The sequence below is a fragment of the Triticum urartu genome, chromosome 6A (genome assembly GCF_056163025.1).
Source record: "Triticum urartu cultivar PI428250 chromosome 6A, HENAU_Tu73, whole genome shotgun sequence".
Taxonomy (NCBI): Eukaryota; Viridiplantae; Streptophyta; class Magnoliopsida; order Poales; family Poaceae; genus Triticum; species Triticum urartu.
In genome coordinates this window covers 41905268-41926670 of record NC_141878.1, presented here as the reverse complement: position 1 = coordinate 41926670, position 21403 = coordinate 41905268, and the positions used below count along the sequence as shown (strand labels likewise).

Here is a 21403-nt window from a genome sequence, read left to right as displayed (position 1 = left end):
GATGTTTATATCTTGCTGAGGGAGTGGTGTGAGAGTACCGATGCTTTGCGGAAGGAAATGGCTGAAAGGATGATTGCTAAGTACAACAAGTATTGGGGTGATCATGAGAGCTTCAACATTCTGATCTTTGTGGCAGTTGCTCTTGATCCAAGGTACAAGTTATCAGATTACACAAGGTTTGCTACTTCTGAGATGTTTGGTGAGATCAAAGGAGAAGAAGTTGGGAAAAAGATGAGTGAAACACTTAATGACTTGTTTAAGGAGTATGGCAAGATGTATGCTTCAAGTGAGAAGAAGGAATTGGAATCCGATGTGGTGCGAGGCATGAGCTTGATGAGGTCCCTAATTGCCAAGAGGATGAGAATGAACAACTCTGTGATCGGTACTACAAAGTCTGAACTTGAGAAATATCTTACCGAGGAGACTGAAGCACAGACCGCCAAATTTGATATTCTCCAGTGGTGGAAGGTCAAATCTTCCAGATTCCCAGTATTATCCCGGCTAGCTCGTGATGTCTTGGCTGTCCCAATATCTGCAGTTTCCTCTGAGTTCGCCTTCAGCGCTGGTGGACGTATCCTCGACGAGTTAAGGAGCTCTCTTACTCCATTCATTCTCCAAGCACTCATTTGTACTCAGGATTGGATGCTGGGATCAGCTCCTGTAAATGATGAAGAGGATACAGAGCAGTTGACCGAAGTAGTGGAAGGTACGAAAATATGTTCATTCGTGCTTCCTTGGTTTTTCCTAGTTCCTTGCTGAATTAAACTGTTTTCTGATTGCTTTACTTTAATCTCAGAATTACTTGAAGAAATGGTTGGCCTCAACGTATCTGAGACTAGCTCTAGTACTAATAATTCCATCCCCGTTGATGATTCCGCATCATAAATCTGGGTGAGTACTACTTACTTCCCTTGATAAGTACATGAACGACTTGCAACTTGGAGAGTATAAGTGTAATCTCATTCTACATTATTTGCTAACCTGCAGTTTGTAGAGTTCGGAGCCTTGGGAAATCTTGCTACCTCGCTGACATGGAGAGATGGAGTTGGAATGATGGTGCAAAACTGCATATCTTGTTGTTGGTTGAAATGATTGTGTCGTTGTTTTATTTCGGTCTATGCTTCATGTTGAAACATCTATCTGTTTTATTTTGGTCAGTTGTGTGAACTAAGTTATCTGTGTCGTATGAGAGTGATGTGCTGCTGCTACTAAGAACTCTAGCTATTATCTATGATGTACGGCTGCTCATGGCCTGATGCATTGTCTGCTTATTATCTCTGTCAACTTCAGTGTTAAATATATTTGCATGCATTGTGTGGCCTGATGATTGTTCGGACACCCGCAAACTTCCCCTGGTTCGGTAACAATATTTGTGATTTCACACCCTGTTATGACCAGCATATTAGGGGCTTAGCCAAGTGGGTTATGGTCCAAGTATCTTAATCATTATTAGGGGCTTAGCCCAATTATCTTATCATATTAGGATCGTTTGCTTAGGAGTTAAGTAAACCTCTCTATATAAAGAGAGGAGATGTATCAATCTAATGAAGCAAGAAGCAATCAGTATTTGCTCGGCTTCCCTTAGGGAGCCGGGAGACCTAACCCTAGCCGCCTCTTGCGCCGCCGCCGCCTCTTCTCCACCACACAAGGACGGCGCCCAACCGCCGGCCGCCGCACCCTCAGCCTCATTTTCCTCCATCTTTCCCCTACAGTGTCCGCCCTAGAACCGGTAGAACCTTAGCTCCTAACACCTTGGTATCCGGAGACTCAGGTTCGATCATGTCATCATCCCCACCCACGCCACTGCTGCCCATCATCACCACTGCCCCGATGACCACGGCCGGGTCCCCAACGCCGCCGGCCCCGATCACCTCCACCCCGCCGGCCCCGGTCACCTCCGCGCCGTCGACGATCCCCGTCTTCACGCCGGAGGAGATGTCCAGCACCTTGCGGGACCTCGTGACGGCTGTCCAGGGCATCACCCTGTACCTGGTCGGCCCGCACGCCACCCCGCCGACTGCGCCCCCCGCCTACAGCCATCCAGCGCTGCACTGGCCGATCCAAAACACGTCTGGCCCGAGCGGGACGCCCCTGCTGACGTTCCAGGCGGGACACACCAGCGGGCCCCCATCGCTGCTGCACCTACAGCCGCCCTCAGCCGCCGCCCAGCTCTGGCTACCGTGGCCGTCCCAGGGCGCGCCTGCAATTGGCGGGACACCGCTGCTGCCGTTCCAAACGGGGCACCACAGCGGGCTGCCACCGCCGCTGCTGCACCTGCAGTCGCCCCCAGCCGCGGCTCCCCTCTGGCCGCAGTGGCCCCCTACTGCCACCGCGGCTACCGCCGCGTCCGCCCACTCTCCACAGCAGCCGTTGCAACTCCAGGCGCCACCTCTGCCCAGCTCCGGACTGCCGTCACCGGTCGGCCTGCCGATACACCAGGTCCGGTTCCCGCCCTCCCCGTCACCACTACCAGCTTGGGCGGCTGGGTCTTTGCCATCGCCGTTCTACACCACGGCTCCGGAGCAGCCGACCCCGTTTTCGCAGTTCGACAGGCCACCCAGCTCCGCGGGTCCCTACCCGGAGTGCTCCGACCAAGCGCCACCCGCCTCGCTGCTCTGCACCTCCGAGCCAGCTCAACACGGCACTCCAACCCAGACACCGCCGCGGTTCGCCAAGATCGACTTTGCCACCTATGACGGCACGAAGGACCCCCTCAACTGGCTCAACCAGTGCGACCAGTTCTTTCGCGGGCAGCGCACCCTCGCCTCGGAGCGCACCTGGCTCGCCTCTTACCACCTCCGTGGCGCGGCACAGACCTGGTACTATGCCCTTGAGCAGGACGAGGGCAACATGCCCCCTTGGGAGCGCTTCCGCGAGCTCTGCCTCCTTCGTTTTGGGCCCCCGATCCGCGGGAGCCGCCTGGCGGAGCTAGGCCGCCTTCCCTTCACCTGCACGGTTCAGGACTTCGCCGACCGTTTCCAGGCCCTGGCATGCCACGCGTCGGGCGTGACGGCGCAGCAGCAGGCCGACCTCTTTGTCGGTGGACTTCTGGATCACATTCGCGTGGACGTGGAGCTTCGGGGACCCCAGGATCTCCAGACGGCCATGTACTACGCCCGCGCGTTCGAGCGCCGCACGGTGGCCGTCCAGCAGGAGTCACCGTCCCGGGCCACTGGGTCGCTACCCTGGCCAGATCCCGCTCAGGGTCGGCCTGCTCAGGCTTCCGCGGCACCCCTCGCCACGACCGCGGCGCACCCGTTCCGCCGGCTCACCTCGGTCGAGCTACTCGAGCGTCGCCGCCAAGGGTTGTGCTTCAACTGCGACGAGCCCTACATGCCCGGCCACGCCTGCCCACGACTCTTCTATCTGGAGGTTGCAGACTACATTCTGGAGGACGTCGTCGCCGCCGACCTTGCCGCCCCAGTTGTCGCGAAGGTGTTTGACGCTGGTTGATCACCTCGAGGAGTTCAGCAAGCGCTTCCCCACCTTATAGCTCGAGGACGAGCTGTTTGTGCAGGCGGGGAGAAGTGTTATGACTAGCATATTAGGGGCTTAGCCAAGTGGGTTATGGCCCAAGTATCTTAATCATTATTAGGGGCTTAGCCCAATTATCTTATCGTATTAGGATCGTTTGCTTAGGAAGTAAACCTCTCTATATAAGGAGAGGAGATGTATCAATCTAATAAAGCAAGAAGCAATCAGTATTTGCTCGGCTTCCCTTAGGGAGCCAGGAGACCTAACCCTAGCCGCCTCTTGCGCCGCCGCCGCCTCTTCTCCACCACGCAAGGACGGCGCCCAGCCGCCGGCCGCCGCGCCCTCGGCCTCGTTTTCCTCCATCTTTCCCCTACAGTCTCCGCCCTAGAACCGGCAGAACCCTAGCTCCTAACACACCCAGATGGATTTGATGCACGGCGTTGGACGGCCAAAAGTATCCGGACAGTGCAGTCCGGATATTTAGGGATGTTTTGATGAACCGCGTTGGAGTTGTCCTAACAGCTGTATGCGCCTGACTAGATGAGGATTTCGCTGATGGGACAGAAGAGCTGTGAGGAGCTCCGACTGGCCGTCCAGTACCATCCTCGCATCGGGTGCTGTTGCTGCAGCATATGAGTGGGGGGCTCTGCTGGCTTTACACTTATATTTGTATTTGCACACCATAAACAGCACATCAGAGATTACTTTACCATTTGCTGACTATCAACAAATAAAACCAGAATAGATAAAACTGCAACTCCCATTGCGGCTATTGCTGGTCGAAAGGCTTGCTATGCAGTGATAGATAGCACCAGGCAGGCAAGTGTAATCGAACATTCATGAGCCAAAGTCAGATACGAAAATTCAACAGGCGCACACAAAGGACATAAGCAAGAACATTACGTCAAATCTCCCGACCTAATACAACACGGAACATGATCAAATGAAAACAGAGAGACGATGAACACACACGACGTAGCCAAGATCATCAGGCAGGCAAGCTTGCTTGAAAACCATAAAGCAGATGTACCCCAAAAGCTAATTAACCAAAGCAAGTGTGTATCTTCAACAAGCCAGTTGGCTAATTCTGCCTAGAATTTAGCTAACAGAGGGAAGTTAGAAATGAACGATTAATCCTACAATTCCACTTCCCAGTTGACCATGCGTGCAACATAGGGGGTTGATATCTCAGTGTGACGCATACAAAATGGACGAACCCACATCAAGGAAGCCAATTCCTGCATCTCAGCAACCAGAATATAGTTCTAGGTACCTGTGGAGCAACCAATGTCATTAGCGAAACCATTTTGTACTACTAATCCATGGAAAAGAGTACAGGTTATGCAAACTCACGACTTTTTATGATTCAAACAATAAAAACTAGCTTCACCAATCACCATAAAGGAAATTCTACCAAAAACACCAAAGTTAAATCATCTCAGCGCTCTTGGAAAAAGACAGAAATATAAACAGAGATTATCAGTAGGTAAATTGTGGGGTGGTGGCACACTTTCAACTTCTACTGTCAGCACATTCTCGATCATTTTTGCCATCTTCTCTCAGTACAGGCTAAGAGACCAATGGTTCAAATAACTCCTACAGAGGCAAATGCTGAATCATCTAGCTTACCAAATCATTTGAAATACATTTTTAAAACTTCCTTCGGTCCAAATACACGCCATCTTTAAAAATGTGTGGCATACAAAAACAACACTTTTTTTAGGGGAACCTGTAGGCGAGGCCCTGACAGTAAATTTTATTAAAATAGACAATTTACAAGAGAGAGAATATATGCATAGCGAGACAGACAGAAGGGCAGGGGGCAGAGAAGAAAAACTTCAGCAGGCTAATCACTAGCACCAGAAAAAGCCTAAAAAACACTTTGACCACTCTCTCAATCATAATTTGTTACTCCCTCTGTAAAGAAATATAAGAGCGTTTAGATCACTATAAAGTAGTGATCTAAAGACTCTTATATTTCTTTATGGAGGGAGTACTTAATAAAGGTGAAAATTGTGGCAGAACGTTAAGTGCAGCTCGCAACATCAACTGAAGCTGTCAAAATTGTGGTGGAATGTCAAGTGCAACTAGACTGACGAAGGTATTGCTGACAAGCATCGATCAGAGAACAAAACAAAAATGCAAGCTGACAAGCATCGATCAGAGAAAACCATTCAAGCGGGTGAGAAGGTATTGCTCAAACTGCAGCCTACTGCTTAATGTTCAGCGGTGAACAGGCCTTGTCTGAAGCTGGCATTCAAATACTCTGGACCGTAGCTGTTTGGTTCAGTGGTATATCTCTTGGAACTGCCGCGTGGCAGTGCCGTCCATCCCGTGTTCCATGTCCCGAAATCACTGAGTTAGGTGTGGAGAATCCAGACCTGAAGCAATTCTTGATCGGCGACTGGAAGGGAATTTCGCTAATACCGCACGGGTTTATCAACTGGGCTGGTATTCCTCAAGAACTGGCAACTTGGGACGATGTCAATGTACTGAAGCAGAACTACCGAGGAAATGTAACAACTGAAGGTGGTGACACAGCCAGAACAGAGGAGAAGACAAGAGAGCAAGGGCGCCACCGAGTTAGGTACGCGAATAATGATGGCGAAGCATGTGTTAAGTTAGGCGGGACCCAATTGTAAGCATCATGTGTGTCTGGCCTATAAGGATGTCAACAATAATGATGTAAGCGAATAACGATGGCAAGCTATAACGACGGAACCGGCAACAAACAAATGAGTGAAAAATCCCCTTTTTCGATCTTAGCTTTGTCCCTACCCCGGTCTCTATTTATCTCCTGCAATATCAATCTCACGTCCTGGCTAGCCGGCGGCAATGCCAGCTAAGATGCTAGAGGAGAAGAGTCCACACTAACAAAAGCAATCTATTTGGTAACCGAGATGTTAGTAAAAAGGATAGCAACATTTTTTTATTTCAAAAGAACATTTTAGATACGTCGACTTGCATGCAGAAGATATGCTTACCTGCTCAACCAAAAATCATACTCCCTCTGTTTCTAAATATTTGTCTTTTTAAAGATTTCAAATGGACTACCACACACAATGATGTTTACTATTTATTGCAGCAACAAGATGCACATAAACACTGACAAAAATGTAAGCAAGGATCGTCACACAGTTAAGCTTGCTTCCAAAGCATATAGCAAATGAACCACACAGCAAGTACTACTTAATCAAACCAGGTCAATGTATCCACATCATGCCTGTTGGCTAATTGTGGCCAGAAATTAGGTAACAGGGGGAAGGGAAAGTTGACCAAGTCAAAGATTAACTCATACAGGTCCACTTGTGCAAGCTACAAAGATGGCCGATCTCCATGAGAAATTGTCAACATGAAAGAACCTTCAGCAAAGAAGCCCATTCCTGCATCTCAGCAACCGGAACACAATTCTAGATACCTGTAGAGCAATTGATGTCATTAGTCAAAACGATTTGTACTGTCCATCCATGAAAAAGATGAAGTTGCATAACCTGTTCTTTGTGATCTACTCCCTCCGTTCCGAATTACTTGTCGCAGGTATGGATGTATCTAGATGTATTTAAGTTCTAGATACATCCATTTCTCCGACGAGTAATTTGGAACGGAGGGAGTAGAAAGTAATTATCAGCTTCACCATTGTGAAGATTGTACTACTAAAAGGGAAAGTAGTGACTGCACCCATTTTCGGTGCACCCACGCAAGAAAACATATCAAAACATTTAGAAAAAATCTGAAACTTCGTGGAAATGATCATCAACAAATGTTATGAGGGCTTGCAAAGTTTGGTGGTCAAATAACATTCGAGAAGCGCTCTACAAAAAAGACAAAATTGCAAAATCTGCTCAAACAGTGCACGTACATTTTGACTAATTTTCAGTGATTTTGTCTTTTTTGTAGAGAGCTCCTCGAATGTTATTTGACCACCAAATTTTGCAAGTCCCCATAACATTTGTTGATGATCATTTCCACGAAGTTTCGGATTTTTTTTGAAATGTTTTCTTGCGTGGGTGCACCGAGAGTGGGTGTAGAAGAACCACTCTCCTACTAAAAAAGTGGAATCATCTCAGCATTATTCGAAAAAGATAACAATATAAACAAATAATAGTGATAGAAAGAGTGGAAGACAGTTAATTGGTAGAGCCACGTCTTCCACTTCTACGGTTACCACTTCCTCAGGTTTCTTGCCACATCTGATCTCAGAGACTAATCGATCATGGCTATTCAGATTTAAACAAATATATTGCATGACTATATAAAATGAAGTCAACTTATTTTATTTTCTTGGAAACAATGGACTTACCACTTGCAGCAGGACCAGGACTATCTTAAAATTTAACAAAATAAACAGTCTTGTAAATTTTAAAGCAACTTGCTATTATGGATTTAAGATTATTAGCAAGATCAGCAGAGGTAGCAATACTGAATGGAACAATAATTTGCTTTAAGCTTCTAGATGTGCATACATAGGACATATATCTATTTGATATTTTAGTTGTTTCAAGCTAGTTTTTCAAGTAGTTGTCTCCAACTGTTATATATGTCAACTTGTAGAAAAGAACATAACCGCCACACTAAACCGATGAGAAACTTTCCCAACTCTGAATTCAACCACATTGTCCAAGGGTAATGTTGATAAAAATATGAGAATACTAAAAACAACTTGACATCATATTTATCAACAATACACAGAATGGTGCCAGCACATCACCTCATTGGTTGAGAAAAACTGCAATGCATCTACATGCTCTAGCACTACCATTATACAGTTCTTGCATATGTCAACAAGCAGACAACAACGAAATTTAGTTCAGTTATAATATAAAGAATTTTCCACCTTGGCCACAGAAACATAAGTGGTGGCATGAACTAAACTAGATATCAGAAACTAATATGTTTCTAAATCATAAGAATTACATAAACACCACCACACAACCATTGGGATTGAACAAAACTGCTATGTGCTGAAGAGATCATATCAAGAAGCAAAAGAATAATTGACACGGCACTACTTAAAATTGTTAGCTTAACATGAAAGGATGTGAAAGGCATTCCATCAACCCATTATCAAAGAGCAACTTGGTTTTGTTATACTGGCAGTGCAAAGACATGATATTACCTGCAGCATAGACACTTTCAAATGGATAATAGTACCATTTGCTGTTGTCGGTAACTTTCCTGAACTGTAGTGACTCAATCTGGACAGTGAAGATGGTGCTGATACGCAGGACGACCAAATTATTATCCTCAGGAAAGCCATGTGTGGTTACGTACTCCTCTGAATCCAGGGAAAGTAGCTTGTCCAATTCAATAGTTTTTACTATCCCCCACGATGGAACACCGTTACAGATGGTGTTCCTCTTCCATAATTGGGCGGTGAAGCCTGACAAGGAGAGTAAACTCAGCTCACCGTCCTCTGCGCGCATGAGTGTGATGCCTTCAAAATCAAACATACTCACTGGCACCGGTATCAGGGCCAGGCTCTCCCTCTTCAAATCAAACTGGAGGATATTTGACGAAGTACCATAAAGCATCCAGTAAAGGGAATGCCCAACCAGCACACCCAACACATCAATAGAAAGCAAGGTCCCGGATGGAATCGGTGTTAGGATGAGATTGCCCCACGCCCCGGTCTTCGACGAGTAAACGCAGGCCACCGCTCGCCATTCTTCCATCTCGTGGTCGTCTGTTACCAAGACGATCTGGAAGTGGACGTCCCCGGGGGCAGCGCGGAGCACCGCCCCGCAGGTCACAAATCTGAACCCATCGAATCCCGTGGGAATGGATGATACGCGGTGCCGGTGGCCGGTGACGGGGTCCCATACCAGCAACTGGAACCTCGCCGTGTCGAGGATTAACACAAGGCCATGGCGGCACCCGAGGACACGGAAGTGGTCGAGGTCGGACTGCAAGGAGAGGCGCCCGGGGGAACACGGTATGGGGCCTCCAGAGTAGGCTCGAAGGATGGAAGGTCGTCACATGCCTGGATGAAGCCGAGGAGTGGAGCGTTGCGGCGGTGGTGGAGGCGGAAGCGGCGGGAGAAGGCTGGGTCGGAGGCGAGGCTGCGCCAGCGCGTGCAGACGGCGGAGGCGCGGGGGAGGGAGGACGGGAGCGGCGGGAGGCGGAGGAGGATCTCGGAGAGCAGGTTGTCGTCGTCCAGCGGCAGCGCCGCCGCCGCCGCCGTCGTCGGCAACATCTCGCCCTCCTCACAGCTTATGCGGCAGCCGCCACGCCATGGAGTGAAGTGCGGGTGACCTAATAAGGTGGGTGACACTGGACCAGTGCGAGAGAGAGATGGAAACTGATTAAGCCCACTGGAAGAGAGCCCACGAACACACCATGTCCCCCGTTGTAGACATTAACATGGCCCACAAGCCCATACAAAGCACACACGCATTTGCCCCCCCCCCCCCCCCCCCTCTCTCTCTCTTCCTCTACATAAACGCATTTGCCCTTTTTCTTACCCCTAAATTTGTTTTGCCCTTTTTTCTTTTCTTTTGTGCTTGTGTGTTTTTAGCGACTTTTCAAATCCAAGACCCCAATTACTTAATCTTTGTGGTTTCCGCAGATTTTCGGAAAAAATAGGGCATGGCTTAATTTCGCTTCTGAAGAAAATACTAGCCACATTTGCGTATCTACTATTTTCGCGTCAATTTTCAGGGCACATCTTGCTTCCGAATCCCGCTGGACATGAACGAATGCTAAACAAAGTTGTCCACCTCACTTGCCTGGATCTTTGACTGTAGTGCGTAACTCTTCGAAAGTCTTCTTCTGCTCCCAAGATCAAATGACCTCAGGATGAATAGCAAAATAGAAACTTTGACAGATGTTTTGTATGCTTGGCACATTTCATCACGAAATGACATACGTGAAAGTCAAGGTAAGAAACAAAATCATCACTCCAAAATGCTTTTCAAAATAGCATTTTTCTTAGCATCATTTTTGTTTTTTACCATGACTTCCATGAATTTCCTTTCCTGGTAAATTTTTGCAAGACATTTTTTGTCAAATTTTACCCCAAAAATTTCAGAATTTATTGATTATTTTACTAATTTTCATCAAGGAACATTTGAGTTTGGAACAGATACTCCATGTGTGTAACACTTGAGCTTTCGCCATGCCAGTTGTTAATTTATACTATTGTGCTAAGCATAAGTAAACACGGTTTAAAAATTTGAAGATGAAAATTTGTTTCTTAGGCAAAACTCATTTTGCCGTTTTCAAACTCCCAAACACAGCCACATGGCTGCGAGAAGGGAGTTGTTTCTTAGGCGCAACCCAAAGGCATTTTGTTCACGACGCACATGGTGAATCCCAAAGTCTTTTCCATTTCGTGAGATGCGCTCCACCCAACAGGGGAGACCACTAGTGTTCTATTTGGCGCCGGATCTAGAAGCATACGAGCCACCTCGTCACAATCTGTTTTCAGGATGCATGAACGGGGCGATGCCTTCCACGCACTCTGTCGTCTCCTCTTTGAGTGCACTAGAGCATACATCTCCAAACTACATGAGGAAAAGATGAACGCGCCTGAAGCATCCCTTCAGATCATTCCGGCACCTCCGTTGCCGACTAGCTCCGAGAATGCACTATATTTGGCTAAGTTTTTGCATCGCGTGCAATTGTGACTTCTATTTTTGTCCGTCTCGTTCTATTTGGAGGAGAAAAAAAGTGTCTGGTAGGGATCATATCTAAGGTGTCTTGATCTGGATGACTCACAACATCCCACCACGAGCTCAAATCATGCCAGAGCCACGATGCTGAGGATGCAGACAACCATGGCCTAAATAGGGTCATGTCATGAACTATGAAGGGTGCACGACACCCACAAACATCATGGGCTCGTGCCTCACTAAGAAAAATAAAATGAGGTAAAACTAGTTAAGGAGAAAGACATGCAAAGGACTAGACTAGTTATGAAACAGATCAACCCCCCCCCCCCCCCCCCTCCTCCTCCCTAATCTTGTCATTTATGTATTTTCTCTGACATGTCGATCCTCCTTCTCAACTCCGGAAAATCTGATGTGACCAAGTGCCTCGTAAGAGCATTTGTGAGTATATTGTTGGTACCAATGTAGTCGGTGTTGATCCACCCATGTTATGCATGGAAGACAGCACCCCGAGGGGTATTCTTATTGTGCTTATTTTGGTCATGGAAGATAGGGCTAGTACCTATTTTCTTTCTTTGATCGTTGAAGATAGGATTAGTACCTTGTGCTTACTTTGATCATGAAAGATAGGGTTCTTGAGAGGGAATTGACGATTTGTTGTCGACTAGAAGCCTCGGCCACTTGACTTCTTCGTTCGACATCTCGCCAAGCAGCCACGACAACCCTATCCCTTGATTATCGATATTAGGTCAACAAGCACACACTAACGTGTGAAGCGAAGTATAATTTGGCATAGTGTGGAAGAGGTGCTCAAAGAGAGTTCCACAGTCGATGACACTATTTGGGAGTATGGTGATAGATATGTGGTTGCTAAAGAAGGCCTGTTCCATAGACCAGGTCAAACGGGAAGGCCCCCCCTAGGGCCAAGTCACTCGCTAATAGTTGTACAACTGCTGCCACCACAAGACCTCGGTCAGCTAGCCCACCTCAAATGCCGCCACGTAGAGCAGCGCGTTGTGATACTATGCAAGGCCCCGCCGCCAGACCGGTGTTGGCCACACAGTTTTTGCCCGATGGCATCGTCTGACAGCGCAAGGGAGGTGACTCGAGCAGTGAGGCCAGGTGGATCTAGATCGCCGCCCGAGCCACACAACCACATGACTTGTTTCTTTTTTTTTTTCTGGATCTTTGACTCTCATGACTGGCCCTAAATTCAGGAAAACATCAGTCTTGAATTCTAGCCGGCGTTTTTTGTGTGTGTGTGTGTGTGTGTGTGGGTTGGGGGGGGGGGGGGGGGGGGGGGTAATCACTTTTTCAGGCAAATCCATCTAGAAAAATAGCCTAAATTTTGTGGGGCCCTTTTTTGGAATTTAGAAAATGAAAACATGTGATCTCTTTTTTTTTCGAAGTACAATGTGTCTTCTAAGTCCTGAACAAACTTGAACTATCGACTATCTACAGTTACGCTGCACACAACAGTGCAAGCTGTTCCGTATTCAGTACCGGCTGGCAATGTATCATTAAAAAGCAATATATAATACAAATAAATCCAGAATAAAACTAAATCCTGAGCAAATGTGAACTATCTAGAGACTACAGTTACGCCGCAGACAACAATGCTACTGTGAGAGAGTTGATGGCTCAGAAGAAGAATGGGCTGACGTCCTGCTCCATCTTCATCGCGGCCACCGGCGACAGGAACGAGGCGGCGTAGGAGTCGTCCCAGGGCAGCATCAGGGAGCCGGGGCCCTGAAGATCGTCGAGGCTGATCCCCATGAGCCAGTCGTCGTTGCCCAGCTCCCGCACCTCCTCCTTTGGCAGTATCGCCGCGTTTGTCGTCCCCATTCCCTGGAACTCCGGCAGCGAGTCCAGCTCCGGGAACGGACCGTTGTCGACATCGGACTCCGGCGTCCGCGTCTCACCCCACGAGGTCGACTGTGACGCCGCAGCCTTGGCCGCCGCCTCCTCCTCCTCCTGCCGCTGCCGTTGCATCTTCTCCCACTGGTTCTTCTTGTTGTAGAGGCGGCAGAGCACCCAGTCGTCGAGCCTGAGCGAGGCGCCGTCCCTCTTGGCGGCGGCGCCGGCGAGGCGGTACTCGTGCATGATCCAGTCCGTCTTGACCCCCGCCGCCGGCCTGCCGTGGTAGAAGACGAGCGCCTTCTTGATCCCGAGGGTCCTGCCCGCGCGCGCCACGGGCCTGTCGGCGCCGGTGGCCTTCCAGTAGCCGCCCCCGGCGGCCCGGCTGGGGCGGGAGCCGTTGGGGTACTTGCGGTCCCGCGGCGTGAAGAAGTACCACTCCCGCGCCCCGAAGAGCGCCCGCTCCGGGAGCTCCCACGGGTCGAACCGGTAGAGGTCGAGCTCGGCGATGATGGGCACCGGCGGCGCGCGCCCGGCCGCGCGCGCGCAGAGGTAGTCCGCCACCAGCTCCTCGTCCGTCGGGTGGAACCGGAACCCCGGCGGCAGGTTCAGCTCCGCCTCCGCGTCCCCCCGCCGCCCCTCCGCCGCCGCCATCACCATTATCGGTCGCTCCTTCTCCGCCGATGAGATTCTCGGGCGCTGCTGCTGCTGCTGCTGCGCGTGCGTGGTGGACTGTGTCGAGTGTCTCGGGATGGATCTTGGAGAACGGCGTGGGCGGAGGATAAATAGCGAGGAGAGGAGGAGAAGCTTCGTGGGGAGGCGTCGGGGGTCGGAGAGGAGTCGAAGGGGTTCATCTTCATTGGGGATCGAGTCGGCGGCTACGAGAAGGAAGGAAGGAAGGAAGGGGTCGCGATGGGCGGTCGCGCGCGCGGCTACGTACCCACCCGTGCGGGCGGCCGTCGATCCTTTATCGTGCGGCGGTGGGGGCGTCAACAGGCGACGGTGGAGCCCGGAGATCGCGCACGTGTGGCGACGGCTGAGGAGGCAGGAGGCAGGCAGGCAGGCGACGAGATGGCGATGGGGGTCGCCTCGCGCCGGTGGTTGGTTGGTTCATTGAACCTCGCCTCGAGCGAAAATGTTGTGACGGCGACTTGGCCAGCAACGTGACGTCATTGCCCACCTCATCTTTCTTTGCCCGGCTAGATATATGTGCTGCGTCTGGGTGGTTCTTCTGCGGGCGTGGAGGTGTGTGGTCCCGCGTGTGTGCTGCTGTGGTTTGTGGTTGTAGGTGGCTGCCATGTTTGGCCTCTGGCCTAAAGATGACACCTCTCAAATGTTGGAAAACAATCCCGTGCGGTCGACCGGCCGCACGCGTGTCGTGCGATCAACGTCCATCCAGCGCTCTTCGTTGCGCCACGTCGGCCGCTCACGGATAAGAGTCACACCTTCTATGTAGTCTCATCCGCACGCATTTTTAGATATATTAAAACTGAGCACCCTTCCAGCCATCTTAGACCATTAGCGTTTGCAGCCATTGGATCTTCAGTTTTAGGTGTTTCAGCCGTCTAATTTCTCTGGATCCGGCGCTTGCTCGCTTCGTTTGCTAAGAACGAGCCATATCCCATGTTGGGCCTCTGCTCCGGTGACATTTTTGAGCGTCAGGCGTGAAATTGGACCTAATGGGGCTTCTACTGCTCCCCCTCCGTGCAGCCCATATATAGAAGATATAGGCCTCTACGTTGCACTGCTTTCTCTTTCGCACGAACGAACGCAGCGACGCTGTGTGGGAGTGCCTCCCATGGCCACCGCGCCAGGGTCCGAGCGACGCGACCTACGGCGTCGCATGCCAACTGCCCTTCGGGTCCGATCAAGATGGGCGGGGGCTGCGGATCGTCACCTACCGATTGGATACCCCTCGCGGGCGATTTGATACCTGTCAATTCAAAACCATTCACAGGGCTTTAATGACAATTAGATGCGCATAACTCGTCGGCGCCGGATAATTATAGGTCAGTTACCATGGCGCTTCATGTACTCCACGCGTGTCCATATATTCCCTCCTTCCTATCACACATCTGGCTAGGTGCCGACCGAGGCAACGGGCCAGCGGCTGATTCCTCTCCTCCTCGATTACTGACTCTGTTGACGGTGCAGCGAACGGGCTGCCAGGCAAACCGTGGCAGGAGCACGACGTCACCGCTCAAGAGGAAAAGCGGTTGTGTCAGGTCAAGCAAAGGCAGCGCTAGGAGCTGCACTCCCACATCGCGAAGGTGCCTCGCAAAGTCACAAGGAGGCCGGCCGAATGCAAATCGGGTCTTGGGCAAGTGCTCCAATGCCAGGTACACAAATTCCAGTAAAAATATAGGGGCACACGTGGCTCCAAAGTATCCATGATTTGATTTAGATAATTCTATTATTGCTCCTGATTGTAGATGCATGAAAACGTACTGATTGAGTTGCTTGAAATACTAATTTTAACAGAAAGAAGGTTTTATGTTTTTGAAGAGATATTCAGGTTGGTGCCACCACAAGTTCTGACACGCAGTAGACATGTTGCTGATTATATTCATGGAAGATTTTGGTATTCGTTTTTGCAGCTTGCTTATGCTTTTGATATAATTTGCTGAAAAGGTGGGTATTTACTGTCTATCAATCCTTTACTGGTACTAATATAAATTCATGAAAATCTTATGATAGAGTTGCCAGTCAGGTCTGGCAAAGCTGGGGCACTGATTTTGTTTCACCGAAATTATTTAATAATTACATTTGTGTTGTTTGCCATATATTTCAGGCAAATCATTAGCTAGATTTCGGTGGATGGGAGAACGGAAGAGACGAGGAGACTAGCAATGTATTGTTAGCTATAGTTATGGTTGGTTGGCAGGTGAGAAGATGAGAACAGTGGACGAGATAATTTTCTCTGTTAGAGGAATGCCTTGACCTGAAAACAAAGGATATAACGCTCGAAAGACAAAGCAAGTACCAAGTTGGACGGCACAAATTCAGGATTTTACAAATATGCAAGTACACCATGTATATAATTTTCTGAATTTATAATCTATTCCCAATTAGTAGTTTACTTGTAATTCGTAAGGTCAACGTGTACACCATGTTTTAATTTGACATATCCACAAAACAGCAAAATTTTCTTTCTTCCACCATATACAAGTTACTAAATAAGAGAATTCCAACAAATTTATTGGACTAATGGATGGGCGCTTGGACGGTAACTTTGGGCATTTTTTACCGTTTGATCAACTCATAATCTCGGGCTTTAGTTGACAGAAGAATGCTAGAGGGACCGGTTCGCTGCTCTCATAACAAAATTGAAACTGTTATGTTATTTTGACTCCATGGGCCTTCGGGGTGTGAGCATCAGTCGTGCTGTTCTGTGAATCGTTTCATGTGAGTCATCTGCTCTTCACAAGGAGTAACAATTCTTGTGAGGCAGACTCACAAGTAGGTGAACCATTCGTGTGAGGTGAGCAACCTAAGCCTTGCCACGTTGAGGAGAAGCCACAAAAACGTCTGTATGTGATGAGCGATCAAATGAAAGTCAGTCCTGAATCTGACATTTTCCTCATCCAACTAACATATACCTATACCCCGCAAAAATAAAATACCTATAAAAATCCCCAAATATTTTTTCGTCAATAACTAACATGAAAAATAATACCGCTTCAAATAGTTTTATCAATTACCAACATTAAAGTGCCAAAATTGACTTGCGCGCCTTCAATGATCTAGTGTCTTTTATAAGACTCGTCACCGCTCTCACTCTCTTATCTTCCAATAAATCGTTCTCGTCCACTCCTTTCTCCCCTCCCCTCATGAGTGATAGAGCGAGTTCTACTCTACCTCGCATACTTCACCAAGCACACATCCATCTCTCACTTCCGCCGTGCCTGCAAGCTTGTATTCATTTTCCACAGCAGCAAGCTCCCGCCCACTTCCTTTGCTCACCCCTACCGAGGTGTTGCAACCGCTGGTATCGAGGAACGTCGCAACGGTAAGACGGTGACTGTGTGGGGGATGCGACAAGCTAACCGGCGACGTCGAGGTGCTGCGGTGTGGGGGAGGCAGGCGTGGCTGTACTGGGTGATGTTGTGATGGGTGCCTCAGAGTTGTGACTAGGGGCGGAGCTGCACCCCAAGCCTGGGGGTGTCATGGTATCAATATAAGACCAAGGGTGTCGGAGAGGGCTCCTGTGGGTCTCATGCAGACTGATGCCGTAACTGAGTGCCTGGCGGCATGGGCACCACATTCCACCCGTGGCTCTCCCATTCCATGATTTTGACATTATCATTTTCTGGAATTTTTCTGGCTCCATGGTGGGGAAATTTAACAGTGGTCATCGCGACAGAGGCACTGCCCCCTACAAATGGTAGAAGGTTGGCCGACATAGCCATGCCATTGCATCCTATGGCCACATGGTGGCCCTCTCCTTTTCCCTCTCGCCAACATGGTGCAATTGCCATATGGAGTTAGTTATCCTTCTCACCGAAAGCCATGGCTCGTCATTGTGGTGCCCCTGTCGTACCAAGTGGCTTAGTCCATGGAGGCGGCGACGACGAGCTGAATACTGCATGGAGGTGGTGGACCCGATCGTGTTTCTGACTTCAGTTCAGGGTCGTTGCAAAAGTCCAGGAACTTGTTTGTGTTTCTCTATTTATTTTTGGGTCCTCTTGTAAAACATGTTGTAGTCTTCCTCTATGGATAAATTTTTAGGGATTCCCCTGCTATTAAAGAAAAATACAATTTCCCCATTTACCTTGTAGGTCAAAGCTCATGTTTAGCCTACTTTCTCTGTGCTTATTAATGGTCAACCCTCTCAAAAATTTAAAAACTACAGAGGTATTAGACAGGGCTGCCCCATGTCTCCTTATTTGTTTGTTCTAGCTATCCATTATGCTGAATGAGGCTTTGCAGGCCAATCATTTGTTTGGTATTTCTCTTGGACCAAATTGCCCTTCTGTGCATTCCCTACTGTTTGCAGACGATCTTCTTGTCTGTGGGCAGGCTACTTATCAGGAGGCTCATGTTATGGCCAACTTGATTAATCACTTTTGTAATATCTCTGGCCAAACTCCTAACTGGAGTAAATCAGCTATTTTTCAGTTCTCATGTTCCTCAGCAGGTAAGAGATGACATTAAAAGCATTTTTCCAGTAGCTAATTTGGATGATAGCTTCACTCATTTAGGTCATCCTCTCATTCTTCCTGCTAACAATAGAGCAGCTGCTTACAACTTTGTCTTAGATAAATTTCTTAACAAGCTGCCTTCCTATAAAGCTAATATGCTTTCTCATGCTGCTAGATTGGAATTAATCCGTTCTGTTTTCTCGGCCATTCTAGTTTATTATATGTACAATATTTTATTCTCAAAAAAGTTCATTGCTAAACTTACTGCAGTAATCAGAAACTTCGGGTGGACAGGTATTAGAGAAAAAAATTCCAGGAAAAGTCTTTGCCTTCGTGCTTGGAAGGACATTTCAAATTCAAAAACAGAAGGAGGATTGGGTATCAGAAACTTAAAGGCAATTACTGAAAGTCTAATTCTAGCTGCGGCTTGGAGGTTAGCAATTAATCCTACTTCACATTTATATTCTGTAATCCGAGCCAAATATTTCCCTAATACAACTATTTGGAAAGCTACTCCAGCTCCTCCTAAGTCTGCTTTTTGGGCTGCCATTCTTAAAATGTTTCCCAAGATTAAAAATCATGCGTTCTACCAATTGACCCAGGGGAATATTTCTTTATGGAGCATGCCTTGGTGTACCAATTGGAATACTATTCATGACTACCTTATTCCTCAACATTCTGCTTTTGTTTATCCCTCTTTAGTTAAAGATCTTTGGATGACAGAAGCTAGGTCTTGGAATCATCAGCTCATCCGCCAACTTTTTAGGGAACCTCTTGCTTCTCAAATCATTAATACCAATATTATTCAGGATGATAATGAAGATCTTCTTTGTTGGCCTTTAGCTCCCAATGGTACCTGTTCTCCTAAACATGCTTATAAAATTTGTTTACAAGACATTCATGCTCATCCTAGAACAGCTCCTACTCAAGTCGCCACTGATTTAAAAAACTTTCTTAAAGTGCCGTGGAAAAACAATTCCATGCTCCCTAAAATCAAAACTTTCGCTTGGCGTCTTCTTAGTAAAGCTCTGCCTATTGGTATGAGAGCAGGTAAATTTTCCAGTCATATTTCTCAAATTTGTTCTAGACGTGCGCATCACGAAGACGATTTCCATCTTTTTTTTCCTTTGTCACTTTGCTAGAGCTGCCTGGTTTGCGCACCCTTGGTTTATTAGATCCGACACTCTGGTTCATAATCATGATTCTCTCCTTTCAGACATTACTTCTTTTATGAATTCAGGTCATCCTTTTGCTTCCATGCAAAATATTTTCAATTTCTTATGGTGCATTTGGAAAGCAAGGAATGAGCTCCTTTTTGAGCGCAGGGAGGTACACCCGAACAGGATTCACATCATGGCTGCAAATACAGACTACGCGTTGCAGGCTCAGGCACTGGTGTCGGGACAAGTGTACAACAGTTTTTCAAACAGTTTGAATAATGAACAACATATACCTCTGCAGGGTACAACTATCAAGTCTGATCTCATCATTAAAGGGACTAAAATTTATTCTGATGCGGCCTTTCGATGTTCAAAAATTTCAGGTATTATGAGGGGACAGGTTGGTACAGGTATTGGAATTTACTTTTCTATTCCCGTTGATCATGGTGAGATTAATATTCAGATTCAGACATCTGCCCCTGTAACCACAGATCCTACTCATGCAGAAGCCAAGGCTCTTTCTTGCGCTGCTCTTATTGCAAACAAATTGAATGTGCAACAACCTACTTTTTTCACTGATTGTCTTCCTCTCGCTTCTGCTGCTGCTTCTAAGACCATTTCCCACCCTGCTACTCCTTGGAATATCAGAAATGAATTAGCTTCTTTTAATAGCATTTATTCTATTCTAAATGCTCAGGTGTTCCACATTTCCAGGAATCTAAATGGAGTGGCTCACAATCTTGCACAACAGGTGTACCAGGCTTCAAATCAGCCACTGATGATTTGCTCTACAAGATCACATGACACAAACCTCTGTCCTGTTGCGGCTGCTCTAGCTCAATTCTCTGGCACGGGGTTCCAACTACACAAGGTGTATTGCTACTAAAAACAGCACTCAAAGCAAGGGTCCTCCTGCCTGCAAGAATAGCTGGACTCTGGTGTTACCACAAGCATATGACAACACATCTCTACCGGCGCTGGTGGTCTTTTCTTTAAGCTGCAGTTCATCTGGTTGATTAGTTTTCAACCTATCTTTGCTTCTCCATTGCAGCCTCTTTTTCGGGCTCTGTCTCTTATTCTTCAGTCTGTTGCCCCTGTAACTTGTAATGACCCCATAAGCTGTCAATGGAAATTTGGGCACCTTTCAGGTGCCTTGCTTTGTTCAAAAAAAAAAGTTTAATACTGATAGGAAAAAAAAGAGTTCCTTATAGAAGAGTATCCTGCTACCGTGGAGAAGAAATTCACAGTGATGAATGGTAAGCTAAGGTTGGCACTCGACTTCTCGTACCTGAATCTTTGCCTGCAGCGTATAACTTTTCAGTTCTCACTCTAAGCAAGTCTTAATCTGTACTGTGTTGAGCATACCGGAACATGATTTTCTTTTCGGGGAAGGAATATATAAGCTATTGCCATAATAATAATATTGAGCAGCTTCGGACTTTTCTAGCCGTGTGCCTTGTATGCACTACTCTTTTCCTATAATAATAGTCACTGATGATATAAGATCAAAACTGAAGGGACTGCATTTTTTTTGTAGCTATTTAGAGCACCATCTCTGGTGAGATACCTACATGAAGGAAATATTACCTGCATTGTATAGGATCAGATAATTCTCACTTGATGAAAGAAAATGATCTGACCACTGAGAAAAGTAGCACCTATTTTTTCCAACATGGGAAAAAAAATCTTTGCAGTGGGCAACCACCTTATGGAAAAATTAAGTGCTTACCGTTCATTGCAGCGAGAAGAGAACAAATGGAAAAGTGAAAAGATGCACATAAGCACACAGCCACACACAAGCGTAAGCAAAGATCATCAGGCAGGCAAGCTTTGCTTTAACGTGCTTGCTTGGAAACCATATGGCAAACAAACCACAAGGTAAGTACTACTTAATCGAAGCTAGTCAATATATCTTCATCATCCCAGTTAGCTAATTATGTCCAGACATAAATTAATAGAGGGAAGTTGGCAAACTAAATGATTAACTCCTACAGGTTGACTTCAAGTAGACAGGTACACACTATGTAGATGGTCGATCTCCACATGAAGTTATCAAAATGGAAGAACCTTCAACAACAAGCCCACTCCTGCATCTCAGCAACCAGAATATACCTCTAGATACCTGTGGAGCAATCAATGTCATTGGTCAAACAATTTTGTACGT

The 21403-nt window shown here is 47.4% G+C and overlaps 3 protein-coding genes and 1 pseudogene across 3 annotated transcripts; 2 read left to right on the top strand and 2 right to left on the bottom strand.

Moving 5' to 3' along the window:
* Positions 1-1779: 1779 nt before the first annotated feature.
* Positions 1780-3453, top strand: LOC147963699 (uncharacterized). Its single transcript, XM_087531340.1, has 2 exons — positions 1780-2045; positions 2178-3453. Exons 1-2 carry the CDS (start codon positions 1780-1782, stop codon positions 3451-3453), a joined length of 1542 nt encoding a protein of 513 aa, XP_087387466.1.
* Positions 3454-6567: 3114 nt separating this feature from the next.
* Positions 6568-9735, bottom strand: LOC147963698 (uncharacterized). Its single transcript, XM_087531151.1, has 2 exons — positions 8591-9735; positions 6568-6892 (listed from the first exon to the last, which is right to left on the bottom strand). The coding sequence occupies exons 1-2, from the start codon at positions 9144-9146 to the stop codon at positions 6885-6887; spliced, it is 564 nt and encodes a 187-aa protein (XP_087387277.1). The 5' UTR covers positions 9147-9735; the 3' UTR covers positions 6568-6884.
* A 2839-nt stretch (positions 9736-12574) lies between these two features.
* Positions 12575-13829, bottom strand: LOC125515597 (NAC domain-containing protein 67). Its single transcript, XM_048681095.2, has one exon. The coding sequence runs from the start codon at positions 13596-13598 to the stop codon at positions 12723-12725; it is 876 nt and encodes a 291-aa protein (XP_048537052.1). The 5' UTR covers positions 13599-13829; the 3' UTR covers positions 12575-12722.
* A 4232-nt stretch (positions 13830-18061) lies between these two features.
* Positions 18062-20125, top strand: LOC147963697 (uncharacterized; annotated as a pseudogene).
* The last annotated feature ends 1278 nt before the right edge of the window (positions 20126-21403 follow it).